The following is a 19559-nucleotide window of genomic DNA, read 5'->3' on the forward strand; positions in this document are numbered from 1 at the left end:
AAATGCCCCTTTTCTTGCGAGCTAGTGTTGTTCTCTGCAGTTGCACAGCTTTAGGAACGTGCCGTGGTAGCTGCCTTGAGAGCCTGCGCAAGCCTCTGTAAGCTTCCCAGAAATCCCATTTTTGCATCTCTAAAGTTGCTTATCTATATCTTCATAAGAGTATGTTCCAGCTGTATTTCTCCCCCCTGAGTGGGCCGACTTTCTACCGTAGTGGCCATCAGCCAAATATCGATCTGTCAGCCAGAGCTTACGCTGAATCTCCCTCATCCATCTGCGATAATCCTTATATCTCTATTAAAATGGAGGAGCCAAAAACACACAAACAGTAGTTAGTCTGCATGGTATGGATGCTGCAGAGATAGCTATAAATTATGTTCTGCTGACAGGTAATGGGAGAGCAGGGGACAGGCAAGAATACAAATACTGCATCGACTGGTTGGGAGAGGGAGACTATGGAGGGAAAAGGAGAGAGAGGGGGAACTCTGTGATGTGTTGGAGGGGGGGGAAGCCCTGCTGTGGTCAATATAATCAGTGTAGCATGCAGGCAACCACTGCTTGTTGCCTCCGTTTGTCTGCTGCTGCTCTTTTTGCTTACAGCTTTCTATGTATAGAGCTAAAAAAGAAAACACCCCAGCTAACATAACCAACTGCCTTTTAAAATCACACACCGGGAACATCATCATAGCAGGTTAAAGAAAGCTTTTAATCAAGTAAAGATATTTGTGTACTCCTTCCCATAAAGGAGCTCTAATCTACTGTGTTTATATGGGCTGCATACTGTGGTTGTCCACCAGCAGACCCTCTTATAATACCCTGACCTTCTCCTGGATATCTCCGCTAAGTGCCTTCATTGTAAGATACCCTAGGAGATGTTAGAAACGGTACTAAACTACATTTTTGATTCAATTTTTGATTGCCACAAGTGATCGTAGTTATTGTCTCACGTGCTGTGCGTTCATCGAAAATGATGTGTTTTTTGAGTGCTTGAGTCAAGTGCTTTCAATCATGAATTAATTAAATAACAAACTGATGACAATTACAATTTCGAAGGCCATTTGGAAATTTTAAAAGTAATCATCAAAAGGTTTTAATGGGTGATTAGCTGTGATTCATCCATTTGGGACTGTGATTATTTGTCAGAATGTACATTTATATTTGCTAAATTTAGACTTCTGGCATTTAAAAAAGATACTCTGAGTCTGAAAAACAGCTGCATTCTCACCGCTGTCTACTGATAGTGACTATCTTGTCCTTATCTGTTTTAGTCTTGGTAAATTGACCGTTTCTACCAATGATTTAGCAATATCACAGTGTTATATATGTATTTCGCAAAAACTGCAAAAAGCACTAGGATTTATTATTTTTTTTTTTTTTAAACTTTTGAGTGATGCACTTACCATTTGTGTCAGCAGCTCGGCCAAATAAAACAGTGCACTTCAAATTTACATTCACAACTGCTGCACAAAAAAGATGTTATGGTCTGAAGTGGATATTGGCCTCCAGCCTTCCCTGTTGAAGCGGACAGAAGGACTACAGTGAAAGGCTTTTATTAAGGGAATAAAACTCTCAAATAGCACTCACTGTCAATACAAACAGAATGTCAGAGGACAAATGTTCGGACCATTGATGAGGTTTCTGATGCATGTCTACACCTGCAGGATGCTGCCTGTCTGCAGCTGTACTAATACTTTATCGCGGCTCACTCGCTTCTGTAGTAAAAGCTTCGATGCACAGTGGCTTGTTGTCTCTCCATCAGCTGCTTTAGTCACACTCTGACTCTCTGATTAGGTGTCTGCATCTATTACTGCAGCAGTTACGTAGGTTAGCCCCTGTGCAGCAGTTCACTGTTGGTGACCGCGCTAAGGTTCCTCACTCTTTGTGTAGTTGTGTCACATCTCCTACGTGAAATGACGGTGTTTGCCAACCAGATACATGCGTGAAACTCTTTGGGAATAGCTGTAATCTGGTAGGTAGAAGGTCCAATAATTTTTCATGAGCAGTGACCCTCTTCTACATTTGGGATGCACCCCAATGCCACTGTGACCTTGCAACCACCGCTGTGTGCATTCATTTTGTGTGGTTGTTTATTTATTTGTCAAAGAAATAACTCTTCCGAACGGAGGAATTCGATCAGGAGAACCATTTTCTAGGAAATGCTTTTTACAAAATCACATTCAAGCTGATGCTTTAAAACATTGCAATTTACAGACATGAATCATTCATCCCTGATGCATGTGAGCCTCCCACTCATTTGTCTGATAATTAACTATTTTAAGTAATCATAAATCTTCATGTAAGCGATTAGAATCACTCACCGATAGAGAAATTTGTTGTTTTTACAGTCTGTGATCCAGTCTGCCTCTTTTACTTTTTAAATGGCAGACTGCAACATTTATTCTTACCCAGCACTATTTCCCTAATATCTCTCTGTTACCACTGCCATTGTCTGTATTTTCTTGTTTTCCTTTGAAACAGTTTGAAAAATGCATCTTTCAGCAGTGGGCCTTTGTACTGCTAAGATTCAGGCCACTTGTGATAAATAAACAAAGGCACATTTTTCTCTTGCCCATTTTTGCTGTTTCGTGTGAGTGTTAGTATGTGTTTACACGACTGAGCGGCAGAAATTAAAGAGAAACAGAAGAAGTGTAGGCGCGAGGACTAGATCATTCTAGTCCATTCTCATCTCTGTTCCTCTCTGAGGACCCACAGAGGATATGTCAATATGTAGATACGCAGATGGCATTATTGTCATTTCTCCATGAATACATATTGCTGTAGCCATCAGAGCAAACACGTCTAGCCTGTTCACTGTATTAATGACCCTGGTTCTAGCCTAATTGCTCTCCCAGTGTGTAAATGTCAAGCACCATGCAAATACAAATGGCACACTTGTGCTTGTTGCCTCAAGAGCGGTGTCATGTGCAAATGAGCAGCGGAGAGACAAGGGCTGAAAAAGCAACAAGTAGTCCTCAGGAATTCAGTATCCAAACAGTGATAGGACACTGCAGGATGCTGTCAGTTGCAAACTCGTGTCAGATTGTGCACTTGACAGTCCCCTCTGCTACCTGTTGTGTAACTGTGTTATCACAATTAAGGCCTGTTTTTATACTCAGCCAGATGAGCCTGTTCAAGCCTGTGGGAGTTTGTCCATACAAGGTGGACATCAAACCAAGTTCCAGTGGTATCTAGTATGAATTGCAGTTTATTAATCCTCACATATGTTATAGATAAAACTTAAGAGAATGTATCAGTTTATTTTTACATGATCAAATATCAGATGGTAAAAATACCACATGGAGGTTGATTAAAGAAATACCACACTGATGCACCACAACCACAGAGTGTTTTTTTATATGCAACCTTCATGGCTAAAAACTTTCCCCTCAGCATTATCAACAGGTCAAACTTTGTATTATCCTGTGAAATATCTTTAACATTTACGGCACCAACTGACGCCAAAATTTGTACAGACAATTTAGGTTCACAGAGCATGAATTATAATGACTATGGTGATTTTCTGACTTTTCCTTTAGTGCCACTGTCAGGCCCGCATTCGTGATTTTGAGCAAAATGTCACAACAAACATTGGCATGAAATTAATAACAGACATTCATGCCCCCCTGAGATTGAATACCTGCAGAACCAATGACATCTTCAGCTGTACTTAAGATGGTGATAAACAGATGTGAGCATGTGAAAACTTAATATGCTAAATTCCAATTCTAGCGAAACATCATTATGCTTGCTTTAGTAGTGGGATTTCAGCTTTTAGCTCAGGCAGGCAGCTGTGTGTTTAAGTACAAACTCATGGAGCCACTAGACTAGATCCAAGTTTTGTCTCTCTCGAAAGTAAGCCCCAAGAAAAGATGTGACAGCACCTTCTTCAATTAATTTCAGGGGTTTTCGTGTATAATCAGTGACTCATTTGCATGTTCGCCCCCTGTTCTGTTGCTCAAAAGCTGTTCTGAGCTGTCTTTGCTACAGGTGGACCTCATTTATTTGCTGTAAACTGCAGTCATCATCAAATTTTCAGTCACAAAGTCTAAAGAACCTTTATGAAATATTTTTTCTTGCTTGGTATAGAAAGTCTCTGAATACCTTGAGGTTTTCCACTGATGTTGGTTTGTCGTTGATACTATTTAGCATCAAGGCATGATTCATAAAGAGAAATTCTGGAGGGTCATCACGTATTATCATGGCTCACACCTCAGAAGGACTTTTGTGTCATGCCCATGGGGTTGCAGGTTCAAGTCTTGCTCAAGCTGTTCTCTGTAGCCGGATCAAAGTGTGGGTGTATGTATGTGAAGGATGGAGGTTCACCTGCTGTGACAAAAAAAAGCCCCCAGTGTTCTGCCCGCCTGCAGGTGTAATGGCTACAGCCCTCTCTTTTCCGCCACGAGAATCCGTCTTCCTATTCTATTTCCACCCATGAAATGAAAGTAACATTTTATCAAGCGTCACCCCTGCAGTTGTAAAAATCAATACAGTGAGAGGTCTTACAGAAAGGTTGTAAATCATAGAAATGAATTCTCTTAAATCTAAGCTAATCCTCTGTCTGCTATGTCTATATGTGGTTCCTCACACTGTGAGCCCGGCGATGCAGCAGCTACTGCCAGAGCTCTAGAACCTGCAAGTCCAGGCACATGTGTGTTCATCCACAGTATATGTGCAATACTCAATACATGGTCTGCCCTCCAGGAAACAAAACAAAAAAAAAACATATTGAATATAAATATTACTCAGACATCTGTGCGTAGTATTATGGTATTTGCTCTGACCTGTAAATGTTTATAGCGGACGATCTTGCGGTTACTGTGCCTACACCTCAGCTTCAGCGCAGAGGCCAGCGGGTCAGAGGGAGTTTATCGTGTGATACGTTACACCCACACGCACAATACTACCAGAAAAGCTATTCATGCCAGAAAACATGCACATGCACGCTGGAAAAGGAGGCTTATGGCTCACAAATGAAACACAGAAAAGAAATAAGCAGCTGTTGAGTATCTGCACTTTTAAACCTCATCACACATTTTCCTGTTGTAAAAAGTAACATACCTTATGTCTGGTAAAGTTGCACATCTGCCTCTTCCATGTGGATACATGAACGAAACTTCATTTCAAAGGAACTTGTATCAAATACTGGGGTGTGGCAAGTTCCTAGATGGGGTCTTGATTATCTCCAGTTGATGAGTGAGAACAGGCAGGAAAAAGGACACTAATACACCTCAGGCTGGGAGCCTGAGAGAGTTTTCCTCAGGGAAACGAGCAGTTTTTCTCCTGTACAACTGCAACCGCTTTTGTGTTGTTTGTGCCTACGCACCACGGAGCATTTCCAAGAAATCTGGTCTTCTTGGAATCAATGCATGAGGTTGCTGAAAGGGCACCGCTGTGGATCTTGGAGCACAGATCTGCTGGAACCTGGAACAAATCTGCAAGGGATGTTTGGCAGGAAAAAATGACCCTGGTCTGAACCTGATGCTTCGTCACTGGGTCTCTGTGCTCATCGTAGGCTGTCCATAATAGACACCATGTACAAGGGCAAGATTAGTCAGGGTAGCTGGTAACAGAACACCTTAGGTCAGAGAAAGATGATTGACTTTGTTGCCTGGTGGTTAGATCTGCGTCTGTGGGTGTCAAACACTTTTAAGAAGAATCAGACCTGTCCATCAGTTGTCACCTCATGGTGAGTTGGTTCAGGAAGTGAGGAGGATTTTTTCTTGCATTTGGAAGAATTTTGAGAGCACAGTATTCAATTCTTCAATGTAGAGATGGTCACTTTCCGTTATGGTGGAAACCTATAAAGATTGTGAACTGACCCATCTCAGCTCACCTCAAGATGGTCAGTCAAGTCTTTTCAAACGGTTTTGGACTGTTTCAGCAGTTAGTTAGAGCTTCATAGCAAAGTCAGCTGGTCTAGTCAGTTAGAAACTCTCGGCTATTCGAAATGGCAGCTTTTGGAAGGAAGAAAGAGAAATGGTAGTGTTTGTTGGACACAAGCCTTGAAGTGAAACTCTCACCAAAAAGCAACCAAGGCTTTATTTGTGAATGTATATGAGTCAAACCTTCGTGTAAAAGCATGATTACGACGAAAGAGGCACTTTTAAGATTTATGTAGTTCAGTTTTCGGGCAAGCTAATTTTCAGTGGAGTGCATGGGGCACTCTTACGCTATCACCAAAATCACTATTTTTAAAACACTAAGAAGGCTCAACACAACATGAAACTTTGCTCGTAGTATCACCAGGGTCTCTACACATGAACACGAGCATTGAGAACATTGTTTGTGTACACAGAGTTTACAAAAAAGAAGGTTTTTGAGATTGTGAATAGACACTTCACAGATGACGCTGGAATGATGCAAAAGAGCTTCAGGTCGTACAGCAGGATTCTGGTCAGTCACAGGTGAAGTATTGACTACATTCAGCACAGTATTCTCCAGATCAAATATGGCAGCTGATGGGCAGGCTGGCTGGTTTGTGATTCCTTTCTGGCTGACTGGTTGAATCACTCAGCCTTCCAGCTGTAGCCATGCCACATTTCATCCTCAGAGAGAGACAGACTGTTGGGGAATCCTCTGCTGTCTTCCCCTCATGCGCAGACACTCAGGCTGTGAGTGCTCTGGCTGCTTGTCAACAAGGTTTCAAAAGTGAAGGACACTGTGAAATGGCCTCGCTACAGTCACATTTAAAGGAGAAGCAGGATTGTCTGCAACCAAATCCCTCAATCCTATTATATATAAAACCGGCCATTTGAAGAAATCACAGCTTTAATCTAGTTTTTTTTTCATTCCATCTGTTCAGGTCTTCAGAGTTACCACACTGTCATCCAAACATCTGGCCGTGCGAGCATCTGTAATCACACGCATGTGTTTGATACAAACGGGTTAACTTTTAATTACGCCAACGGTAATAGTTACATCTATTTGCATAATGCTCTAGCATCCAGATTATGCACTGCACTGCAACCTCTGCCAATGAATGACAACCTCTGTGATGACCTGCAACATGCTTCTGAGAAAAACAGAGACAGATGTAATCTGCTGGGCATGAATGATGGACAAACCTGGCGCTCTAAATGTGGGCATAATTGCATGTGAACGTGGACACCGCGAATAATCCTTTTTACACGGAAATATGAAAATTCCAAGAGTAACAGTACCAGTCAGAGATCCAGTTCGGCAGATTGACTGGAGAAAGGAGGCAGGGGATGCTAATTTATGCAAGGAATTTGGAGTAGCAGCACACAACAGGTCCAAAACTCTCTGTGACAAACTCCAGGACAAGAATAGCAGCGCCGTGTACTGCAAACAGAGATGTAACACTGGAGTTGCTCCCAAAAAGAGTGAGATGATGCTAACCTATGCTTCCAATGAGATGGTAACAAGGGCCAAACAAGATCTGAAGCTTGCAGCACAGAAACATCAGTCTGGGCCGGCTAGGAACTTCTGTAATGACGCAAATATACAGAAATCAAACCGGGAGTCTCCTCAAACACTTCAGTCACTCTGCTGCAAAAGAAATGTGATGTTTAACTGCCTCAGATCTCTCACAACTTCTGCAACTCAGTACTGCTTAACAGAATTTCCCTTTATATTGAACCTCCTGAAATTACAAATAATTTGCCGTTTTGCTGACTGTTTTTCCGTGCCTGCTGTGCCAGTCAGGGGGTAAGGCTTTTGCTGTGAGAACGTAATAAAATGTTTCAGGTGCCCACGCTCTTTGACATCCGTGTTTACAAATTTTCAAAATCAAATTAGAGACTCAGGTGAAATTCAAGTACAACTGTGACTGCCACGTAAGAGATACAATGATTCAGTCACCTTGAAAGAAAGACATCCTGATGCACCCTGCGGTATAAGCAGCTGTGGAAATCATTAATGGTAAAAAATAAAAATCCCCAATTAGTCATGCGCGGTACAGACCGGTCCAAGAAATTCTGTGCGGGCTTGTATTTGTGCTATGACGCAGTTATTTATGCCAAAACCAAAACCATTTTATCTACATCACTGAACCTCTGCTATGCTGCTCGACCCACTCAGTGTAAAGTGTCAGTTTAGAGGCACAAAATGCAGGTGTGCCTGATAAAAATGGCAGTGCACCTGCATTTCCTCTGCCTCTGTGAAAATAGAGCACATTCGCCTTCTGCCATGTGAGGAAATTATTTGTGGCTACATCGACAGCTCAGCTCTTGCCTATCGGAAGGCACAGTTACATATGTGAGTGGTATGTGGTGCGCCAAAACCCCAAAGACAGCTATGACAAATGATTTCCTGGTTCAGGAGGGCAGGGCTCTTCTGACCTATCAGATGATGCTGCGATTAGTCGTGGGGTTATCTTTGAAAGCAGGGGCCGTTTATAACCTTCCAGCGACAGCACTGGATATGTCAGGTCATAGACGTTTGTAAATTTTTCCGGTGTTGCGGTTTCCGGTGCACGCCTCACTCGTGCACCTTCACACACACAAAAGCATTTTACGATATCCCAATTTAAGATGGAGGCTGTTATCCTCGCTGTCAACAGGATCCCATAAAACCAGAACCAACATGAAAAGTACTGAGAGACAGACTGTACGAGGCATTCAGCCTTAAGCTCATCAAAGCTGCTCTACCAAACGCTAAGTACCTCTTCACTACATGTAGCACTTATTGTTTCATTGAAATAAATAAAAGCCACAGTTTCTTTTTTAGACAGCTGGGCACTGTGGTTTTTGGCAAACACAACTCAGTCTTTTATTTGTTTAGGGTTATTTTAGGTTGCAGAATTATCCAACAATTGTTGTTGGTAATGTGATTATTTATGGCACTTAATTAATTAGTTGTTGGTTTAGATCTTTGTCATAGGACTAGGACACCAGCCTTATCCTTAAAGTCTTATCATTATTATAGAATATTTATTTTAACACATGCTGGATGATTTATGGAATTGGTCATGCTTTATAACAATCAATAACTGATAAATTGTGCATTTATAGTTCAATTTAGTCAGTGAATCTAATTTATAGTTACGTGACTGTAAACATACAATGAGTTTCTTTGTAAGCCATTTATTGAGCAACTGTTTATTGGCGAATTGCACATCATTTTTAATATACTCTGTTATAGTTGATAAATAATGAGCTATTCAACTATAAAAATTATTTGGAAGGACATTGCAGGAGTTGCATCTAATGCTTTATTAAACACGTCTTTGTTTGTTAACGTGAATGAACTATTATCCAATAATATAGACTATCATTTGAACTTCTCCAGTAACTGCAACAGTTACAAAAATCAAACTCAAGTAACAACAAATGCAGCAGCAATGCCGCCACTTCCACAAAAAAAATAAAATACCAGCTCTGACATTAGTAAGAGGACCAACACATAGAATATAAACACTAACACATAGTTAAGTGTGTTTCCATTAAATGTGCGAGGAGAGCGCCTCCTTTGTTCCTGCATCTTATGCCAACAAAGGAGCTGCTCTCTGCTCACCCACTGCAATCTATTCATAAAGCCGGACGCCCGTTAGAGCTGAGAGCCGAGAAAGACGTTTAAGTGCAAAGCAGAAAGAGACAGAGCCACCGACGAGTGAGTCTACAAGGAGAAGACATGCACTTCCTCAAAAAAAAAAAAAAACAAAGCAAAAAAAAAACAAAAAAAAACTGGGACGCTGTTCCTGAGGGTGTAAACAACACAAACGGAGCAGAGACAGAAGCACACAGCTCCATACCCGGAGACGCCGCTCGCTTTCTCCTCTCTGTATGTTCGCCGTTGCTGTGCTGTACAATGATTGTCTATTTATTTCCCTCTGTGTGTGCTTGGAGTGTGTGCGCGCGTGTACTTCAGTGAAACGGCGTGTGTGCGTTTCGCCGTATGTGTGAGTGTGAGTGTGACATGTCTATATTGCTTGTCAGCTTGTTGCACGTGGCAGTCCGCTGGCTGGCTGGCTGGCCTGACAGAAGATGACCAACCAATCTAGCGAGAAAATGCGACTGTCTTGACACCAATCTGGTACCAATTTACGGATCAACTGCAGCAGAGTGGACAAACACACACACACATGCACACACACACTGAGGAGCACTTGGAACCCCACCGGTCTACGTGTGGCTGGCTGCTCTTTGTTTGTGTGTTTGTTCACCGACCGGCTCTCCTACAACGTTGTGTTATTTATTTATTTATTTTTTTCAGTGTGAGAAAAGCATTTTTTTCCTCATACAGACTTTATTGTGTTCTCCAGTGATTTATTCCAAAGGCTTAGGATGTTTGCCACTTCTCAGGATTGGCTTTATCTATGTGTGTTTATCCAAACTGACCCCGGTGACCCCAGTGCCTGAGTATAATGCCTGCCAGTTTAAGCTGGTGCTTGTTTTCTGTTGCAGCCTGAAATCTCAATCAAAGTAATCAGTCTTCTAATTTTTGAAAGATTTTAATAACAAAAACATAATTTCAACATTTTAACGCACATCGAATGTTAATAGAAATCCTGTTCCACTTGTCACTCAGACATTTGATTGGAGAATTTGGCACTAGGCCCATAACTTAAAGGGTAAATCCGCCAATTTTACTCACTTAAGCGTGTTTACAGGTCTTGGGGAGTATTACTGTTGATGGGGAACAAAAGTTAAAAAGGCTTTTATGTTGCTCCAGATGAAGCTTCATGTAATCTGATAAAGTGTCTCTAGTTATGTCACTAAATGGCTTAGTTGTAATGCGGGTAATGTAGGTACCAAGTTTTGAAAACAAAAAGAATTCTGGGAATAAAAAAGCAGATATCTCTGGTTTGGCTGAACAGATTTTCATCTTTCGTCCATATGAACTGTCCAAAATGAGTCCAACATGCCAGCAATGCAACTAAGCCACTGAGTGACATCACTAGAGGCAATTCACCAGATTGCATGCAGCTTCCTCTGGAGCCACAAAAGGATTAATACAACTTTTTCCGCATATGCAGTGGTACTACCAGAGACCTTTAAACACACTTTCATTGTAATGTGCAAAATGTGTGGAGTTGATTTTTAATGTGATGTTCTGTTTCCCTCCTACTCAAACTAAATCACTTGTGCCAGACATGTAGTGTCTAATGACATTCACTGAGGCTGCGACATTAAGCTGCCCTTTAACAGAAATCCTTTTTCACTGAATTACCTTCAAAACATAAATAGAGTTTGTTATTTAGCTTATCTCATTCTTTAAACACAGATCATGACCCAAATCTTTATTGGACTTTTTGCATGCCACAGGTCTATTTCCTACAGAGAACGTTGCTAAACATAGACTGTTTCTATCTATCTCTCTATATCTGTGTGTATGTGTGTGTGCGTCTACATATGTGTGTGTGTGTGTGTGTGTGTGTGTGTGTGTGTGTGTGTGTGTGTGTGAGTGTGAGTGTGTGCCGGGGGAGCTGTACTGGGCCAGTGTTAAAGGTTCTCTGCCTTTAGGGAAACTTTATTGAACACTTAAGTGCTTGTGGTGGCCAAACACCTTGAAGTGTCAGTTCTTTTTGTCACCCTTTCAGTAAAATGTATATTTTTGCTCACTTGGGCGAAAAAGGGAGGCATTACAACAGATGTTAAGGTGACAGTAAGCAATGGTCTGATAGAAATGTCTGTTATTTGAAAATAAAACCATATTTTACCCTTTAAAGCAGTGTGTCGTTGGAGTGCAGGCTGCTGGCTCGCTATTTAATAGCTTCAGAGTTGAAGGTTTTTTCTTATCTACTGCATTGAAAAAGGAAATAAAGCAAATCTGATCTGGTAATGTTCAGATATAATAACCTTACAGCTCAAAACTTTCAAGAATTATAGTAAGAAAAAGAATTATGAGTCGTTTGGTACATTTAGAGGTTATCACTTTGTCTCATTAGCTTCTGTTGTGTCTGTCCTGTCAGCGCTGGCAGTAACAATTCACTTGCCGTTTTTTGTTTAAAACTCTTGAAATGTAAAACACAGACTCGATGATTCACAATCACCATTAAAAAACGCTTTTCTCCGAGTCACTCGTGAAACATGGCACCGTTTGTGTCGCCTGTGAATTGCAGATGTCTTCGTCAGTTGTAGCTATTAATTTGTGGCAGCTCAAAATCTGATGCATCGTTTGAGTCAGTGTTGCAGAGAGTGACAACATGCACTTTCATTGTCTGCAGATCCAAGGATCTGTGCAGGCAAAGAGCGAAGTCAAGAAATATTCCTTTGACATTGCGACTTTGAGGCTCAGCGAGGAAAGTCTCCTTGATCATGCTGTCTTTTGTTTTTATTCTGTCAAAAACTTCATATTTTCTCCATAAAACATGCCATTACTGTTGCAGTGCAGCCTCTAATTTTGGGAATCTTTGGGGGTCCCGATCTTCAGTTTCATGTTATTTACCTTTAAATATAAGCAAAGATTGCCACTCCGTCATGATGGTTTTATTTTATACACTGGCACATCATGTAAAACAAACAATTAATTAAAGGTAAAAAAAAAAAAGAGAGAGAGAGAAAAAAAGGGAATCTGAGACTGTACATACTCTGTGTACACAACTCATCCAGCTGTTTACCAGTGACTCTCTCCATTAGGTCCCCGTCTCTCCTCCCTCCTCTGGGTTTGATAATCAGACAGGTCTGCCGAAGCGCCCATTGTCTGCACACACTGTCGACGTGACTCTTATACATATGAGCGCAGCTTAGCATTGTGAATGCAGCTCAGCTTTCTGGAGGTTGACCTTTTTCCATGGATTAATAGGTTTTATGCTGGCAGCATTAATAAACAATTTCTTCGTTTCCACAGTGGGGTAGTGAGCAGTCACTCTGCATATTAATGTGCGCCCCCCCCCACCCAACACCAGCCTCCTCTCACCTACTTTTCCACGGTCATGGTGGGAAATCACAACCCATTTTGTGTTTTTTTGTTTTTTTGTTTTTTTGTTTTTTTTTTCAAAGGGAGGTTTGTTTTCAGAGTGGTTTCTCTCTTTGCTCCTTGCACTCCTTTAATGCCTAGTCTTCTCTTTTTCTGTGCTTTCTATTGTAAACTCCCACTCTCTCCATCTGTCTGTATCCTTTTGACTCTTTTCTTTACTTCTTAATTTATCCGTCTGCAATTTTCTGGGGAGACATTGCTGCATTCCTCTCAGGATTTGCCCCCTCTCCTCGATCACGCTCCTTTCTGTCTCTCTCTTCCATTCAATCTCTTTGCCTTTTTTTGCTGCACCTTCGCCCGACTCTTCTTCTCCCCTTTATTTCTGTCGCTGTCTTTTTTGCTTTGGTGACCGGGGCTGATTATGTGGGGCTGAGCGTTTTTTTGCCCCTCACACTGTCTGTGGCCAAGGTCAATTATGGCCTTTCCTTTCAGTGCAGGGAGCCACTGATTTGCAGCGGCAGGCAGGGAGATCGAGAGGGAAGAAAATCAAGCGGTTGGTGCCTCAAAAATGATTCGATTTGCCGCTGGTGCGAAAGTGTGTGCCGCGTCTGAATCTCGCTCTCCTTTTTCTCTCTCAGTGTCACCCATATTTAAACAAAACAGTCAGTGTGATGTTAGAATTATACAGCAAACAACTCTAAATACTGCCGCAAACCTCCTCTCTATGATTGCGACCAGTTCTTATAAATGATCCTGTAACAAAGCTCCTCTTATTGACGACTTTACATCAGAATACACGGGTGATGCCACAACATGGTGATCAGATTCAGCACATCAGTATTTGTGACATTTAGATGAAACATTTGCTAATCGATCATCAACTATATAAAACTTGGGGACTATGAAATTAAAGGATGTAAATGGATGTTTCTCAGGGAAAATGTTGATTTTGCCAGCATCCCATGGGGCTTGACTTGTGTGTACAGATACAACGTAATGCCTAGTTGACATTGTGATGTTATCACCTTAATTTGTTGTGGTTGCAGAACAACAGTTTAGCTTACAGTTTGACTATATGTAAGCTTATAAGAAAATGACCCTGCTTCTCACTTTATTTATTACCTCGCATGATGTTCATTTTGTAAATAATGTTCCCATTTAGAGTAAATTAGATGATAAAGCAGGGTAATGCCCCAAGTCATACCCTGCTTTATCATCTATTTTGTGAGTGACAGGTCGCTACTACAGCGTGCTCTTGGGTTCTCAGTTCAATCCCAACAGGATACCCTCCCCAGAGCCACCCTCTTGTCCAAATTTGGTGACTTATGGCTCCAAGAAAACAAAATTGGTAGTCCACACACCAGTGGGTGACGTTTGTACTTGATTAATATAAGTGCTGATTATTACAGCTTAAAAAGCAAATAAGTGCCCTTATGGTAACTACATTTGGAAGGCAGTCTCCCATTTCAACAGACCTACACGATGCAACGTCAATCATACGGGCTCAACACTTAGCTGTTCATATCCCCCGACTGGGTGTCCACACACATTAGGCCAAGAAGCTTATAGCCAAAGAAGTCAAAGTCAAAGAAAATATTGCATTATTCAGATTATCAACAACTTCTGACACATGAGTGAAGCACTATTGATCAGAAATGAGGACAAATGACTAAACCGTGACTGTCGCGAGACAAAGGCGGAACATGATTAAAGCACTCAGCTTGTCACTGACATTTGACACACTTGCGGTGCAATCAACAAACAATGTGTCTGAAGTCGGCTGCCGTCACTGCTCTGATCTTCAAGTCAAACTGATTATGGTGACTGGCAGTCTTTAAATTTTTGCTCGGCGTCAAGCATCGTTCCACAGGCGAACCACCTCCACTCGCTGTGCCTCTGTAAACAAAGGCAGACTTTTCGTGCGTCTGTGTGAAGGCGTTTGATTAGCCACAATTATGGCCTTGGCACCGGGCTTGTATGATTGCTTTGACTTGAGGCTGTTTTTTCGCGCGTGCAGTTTAAGTAATCAGCGCTGGGCTGAGCCTGGACCGGCATTGAAATGTTGCGTCTAATTACAGCAGCCAGCCAACCTGCAGTGAGGCTCACCTGACGAGGAAGAAGTAGAATTAATTACCTAATTGAGGCAACTCAGGGAACCATGAAGGTAAAACTGTTTGCCTTCTAATCGGCTCAGCGACAGAGTTTGCTTCGGCATGAAACGAGCACGCTTGAACATTGTTTCGGGGAACAAAGGACATTTGGCTTGACAAACGAAGCAGTGAAATTAAGACGTGTGCTGTCTGTTGTTGGCTACAAATCACCCGAGTGAGTGTCTCTGAAATCTTATATTATATGGGATGTGTGTGTTGTGTACAGTGTGTAATATCCTCTCCAGACAGGACACAGACTTCTCTTTCTGACAACTTGGACATAATAAGCAGCCGTTTGATGTACTGCTGCTCGCCGCTGACACACAATAAATCTTGCACGACAAAATGAATAACGATGGGGTCGAGCCTGTGCATCGTCTCGTCCAGAGGGATTGTTTATTTATGTGATATTTAACGTGCCAGACGGCCTCGTGCTCAGGGTTTTATCATGTCAGACTCGCTTTTTTATTGCTTCAGCACGCAGCGTCTGCCTATCATTGGATTGTTCTGCTCGGCTGCTGTGACAGACGCAGCATTAATAGTTTTGATCCTAATCCTACATTTAGCACCAGAATAGTCTGAAGTTAATTCTCTTGTGTAACGTAATAGCTGGCGAGACATACCGACATCTGTAAGTAGGATTTCCCAACACAATACAGATCAGCACTTTTACCTCTCGATGCCTGTGTTGACGGTTTGCTGAACTGAAATTGGGGGGTTTTAAACATCTCAACCGGTGCTGATGTTATGCATCATGCATGCAAGCCCTTAATCAAGGGTAGAGAGGACACTTAAAATACAGCCGGGCGCTTCACAGGATCATTATGGTCATCCAGAGTGTCTCTCTGCTCCTTCCTGCTCTGCTTCCAGCTGAATGCCGTCTGGAGGATAAGCTCTGACAGGAGTAATTCACCAAAGGGCTAATTACACCATAATCATGGCATGGTGTGTCCTGTGTTCAGAACGGAGCATTTAGTCCATAAATAATGTTCGTGCAGCTACAGTACGTGATTATTTGAAGCAAGAGCCTCAGTATTAGAAAATCAGAAGTCCGGTGAAAGATGGAAATTTAACTGAGAGCTTTTTATTTAGAATACAAATATCATGATAGTGATGATAGTGAGAGGATGAATCCTATTCACTTCTAAAGAAAACTACTGAATGAATTGCCATGACATTTGATTCAGATAATGATCACCCTCAGAGGATGAAGCCTACGGTTTTCATCTTATATTACTGTTTAGCTTAGGTGGTGAAATATCTTTACATCTACTAGATGGAATGGAACAAAATATGTGACATAATGTGTTTAACTTCGCAGAGTCCCTCAAGTTTTCTTCTCCTTCCTTTGTCAAGTCGAGATTCTGTCATTTATTGACAACTATCTGCAAAAAATAATGTGACTGCCTTTTTGCCCTTAGGTGGATTTTGTGTGCTAATTAGCAATGTGACACATTAAACTTAACAAACATCAGCTTGTTAACATTGTGTTTGTGAGCATGCATCGCTGTGCTTGTCCAGTCTCATGTCACTGCTGGCATTGGTGTATACCCATTAGTTTAAGGTCCAGCGGGAAGGATTTAGGGAGATCTGTTTGCAGAAAGGTACTGTAATAATCCTAATTATGAAATCTTATTATCACAGTTATCAGTCTACAGTACAATCAGTTGGAACTAAGATGTGTTTTTATAACCGTAGAATGAGCCCTTTATAGATTCAGAGGGAGTGGATCCTCTTCTGGGGAGTCCACCATGTTCCACCATCACGTTTCTATCGTAGCCCAGGACAAGCAGATCACTGCCTATAGAGGGCCTTTCACATTTTAAAGAGCTGCTATAGGAGAGGGTGAGGCGAGGGGTATTCACTTGGTTGCAATCTGCAGCTACACAGGTAGGTGCCACTAAATCTTACAAACTAAACCCCCAAGAGGTGCAGAAAGAGCAAAAATTCCATAGTAGCCAGTTTTTTTTTCACATTTGTCGCAAATAAATTAAAATATTCCTTCTTTTGTGTCCCTTAAGTTTCTCATTAAAGACTCCAGTGGCTGACATTGAGAGCACAGCAGTACGGGGCGTATTGGAGGATTTTTTCGGATACTCTCAGCGGTTCTTTGTGCCAGCTCAGTGTGAGATGCCCACAACAGATGTGGCGAAACTCTCCATTGTGATGAGCGCGCCTTGATTAATACACCCCGATGAATGCCTTTATTTTTAGCCTAGCAGGGCGGACAGTGTGGAAACGCTTTTTATTACCCTTCTGGTTGGAGATGAATGGGCAACGGCAGAAAGAGATGTGGCGCCTCGGTGTCCATTCGTCATTGCCAGTTTGAGGTGTAAAGGATGGAGGAGTCACTTGATTAGTTCTATCATTATTCGCGCAAAGTTCAGATGGCACAGACAAATGGCTGATAGAAGACATAGTATTTGGAAAAAAAGATCCCCCGTTGGGTTTTATCAATTAGGGGGAAAGTGGAGAACAAGTCCGGAGTGTCTGGCAAGACATCTGGGGGGGTGAATAGTGCTGATACTTCCAGTGCTGGGGCATCGGGGTCATTGCTGAACAATATATACTTTTCTGCCGGGAACACGAGCTAATTGACTAAACGAGTGCTCCTACATCTGATGTCAAGGTTAAGGCCAAGGAGAGAGTGAGAGTTGCATTTCATCAGGGCAGGTCATTAGGCTCGGCTTGAATCCGACCTGATTATAGCGAGGTGGACTCTGCAGCGCTCATCCTTTTCACGACAGGTGTAAGTATGAAGTCCATTTCACCTGGCGAGGCAGTTTCCATGCCCGCCATAACATTATTCTATACGTTGTGGGCTTGGAATAAAGGCTTGGCCTCTGTCCTGCTGACCTCCATAAAAGCTAGAGCATAAATTAAGAATCTGACAGCTGTTTCATTCTTTTATAATACGAACCATAAATTATGAATCTGAGTCCACTGGAATGTCTTTCTCGTGTTGTATTCAGATGAAATCTCTGCATTGTTTTTGGTTTGAGAGCCACTGTTCTCACAATCTGCGCACTGTGTGTCTCCACAGGAACTCTTTACAGCGGAGTGCAAGTTCAAAGAGTCGGTGTTTGAGAACTACTATGTGATCTACTCGTCCATGTTGTACAGACAACAGGAGTCGGGGAGAGCTTGGTTCCTAGGGCTCAATAAAGAGGGCCAAGCCATGAAGGGGAACCGAGTGAAAAAAACAAAACCAGCTGCTCACTTCCTGCCCAAGCCATTAGAAGGTATGTATGGTAAAAATCTTTCACGCTGGACAAAAGCCCACCAACACACACTGAAATCTGGCATTGTCTTTATTGGGAAATGGTACGATCAGCATTCACAAGCAGGTCTGCTGTAGTCACAGGTGTTTATCAGCTCCATGCACCAAACAGAATTGATAGAGATGTGACACACTTACTTTTGCAAATTTTTTGGTGCCATCCAGTGAAGCACATAAGACATATGACACGCCAGGAAAACCAAACAAAACAGAGATGCCATCTTACCTCTGGCAATGGGAAAGGAATCAGCCACCTAGCATTTGAAAAGCTTGTATATACGTGTTAATTTTGCTGTAAGAGTTTTATCATCAGCACTCAGACTGAGTGCGATCAAATAGCAACTTTTTCAGTCTGCACAGAGATTTAGGGTTAGACAGCAGTTTCTTTTTGATGTGGTACTCCTCCTGCTAATTAATCCTTGTGGTAAACCCTAACCGTCTAGAGGCTCATTTTTTGGTTTTATTTTTTCAAATAAATAAAAAAAAAACACTTGTTAAACTTTGATCATAACACAAGGATAGGCGTGGTGACATTCTGTTTTTCTTTTTGTCAACAATTTTCACTTAAAACACTATCAATCATTGTCTGTGTGGCTGAAGCCTGAAATATCTTATGCTGTTGTTACTATTTACTAGAGCAGCAAATGAGCATGAATCCACAAGTGGTCGAGAAATGCCATACTTATTCCTCTGTGAGTACTATTAACTGAAAACTACAGTGCCCAGCCGTTTCAGAAAACTCCTGACCCTTTTTACATTTGTGATCGTTTTTCCCAAGAATTTGTTTTTTCTGTCCTTGGTGGGGACCAGCTGCCACAGGTTGAGGAAGAGGGGATGAATAGAAATAGAAACCACGACATTGTCAGACTTGGGACAAAAGAGAGGACTCAGATGCAGATGCTTTGGTACACGAGAGGGAAGTTACTTTCAAAATAAAACATGAATCCACAAGACAGATCCCAAAGACAAGACAACCTCACCACGATGTGACAGACATTACCGATTTGTTGACATTAAGAAAAGAAAATACTCAGTATCGCCTGTTCCGTCCTTGAGAGGGTCAGATCACCCACATCACAGAATAGCATGAAGTATTTTCTCACTTAATAAGATTCTGAGACACCCACCAGTGAAAGTCGCGCGCAGCCATCATATTGTTGTGGCAGCAGAGCTCTCAGAGACGGAGTTCTCATATTTTAGGCAAACAAAACCAGAGCTGAATCTGCTTGGGCAGGTAATGATTTTTTTTTGTTGTTGTTGTTCAATAAGTCAATGTTTCGGGCAAGCTGACTTCCAGGTGAAAGTCACATTTT

The 19559-nt window shown here is 41.9% G+C and overlaps 1 protein-coding gene across 4 annotated transcripts in view; it reads left to right on the forward strand.

Annotated features, from left to right (window-relative positions):
• The window catches only part of fgf14 (fibroblast growth factor 14), a 122840-nt gene that overhangs the window by 98549 nt on the left and 4732 nt on the right, over positions 1 to 19559 (forward strand). For all 4 annotated transcript variants that reach the window (XM_037109430.1, XM_037109433.1, XM_037109432.1 and 1 more), the window contains exon 4: positions 18010 to 18208. In XM_037109430.1, the coding sequence (XP_036965325.1) occupies positions 18010 to 18208 (199 nt within the window). The remainder of the gene's footprint in view (positions 1 to 18009; positions 18209 to 19559) is intronic.

The sequence above is a fragment of the Acanthopagrus latus genome, chromosome 9 (assembly GCF_904848185.1).
Source record: "Acanthopagrus latus isolate v.2019 chromosome 9, fAcaLat1.1, whole genome shotgun sequence".
NCBI classification, from domain to species: Eukaryota; Metazoa; Chordata; class Actinopteri; order Spariformes; family Sparidae; genus Acanthopagrus; species Acanthopagrus latus.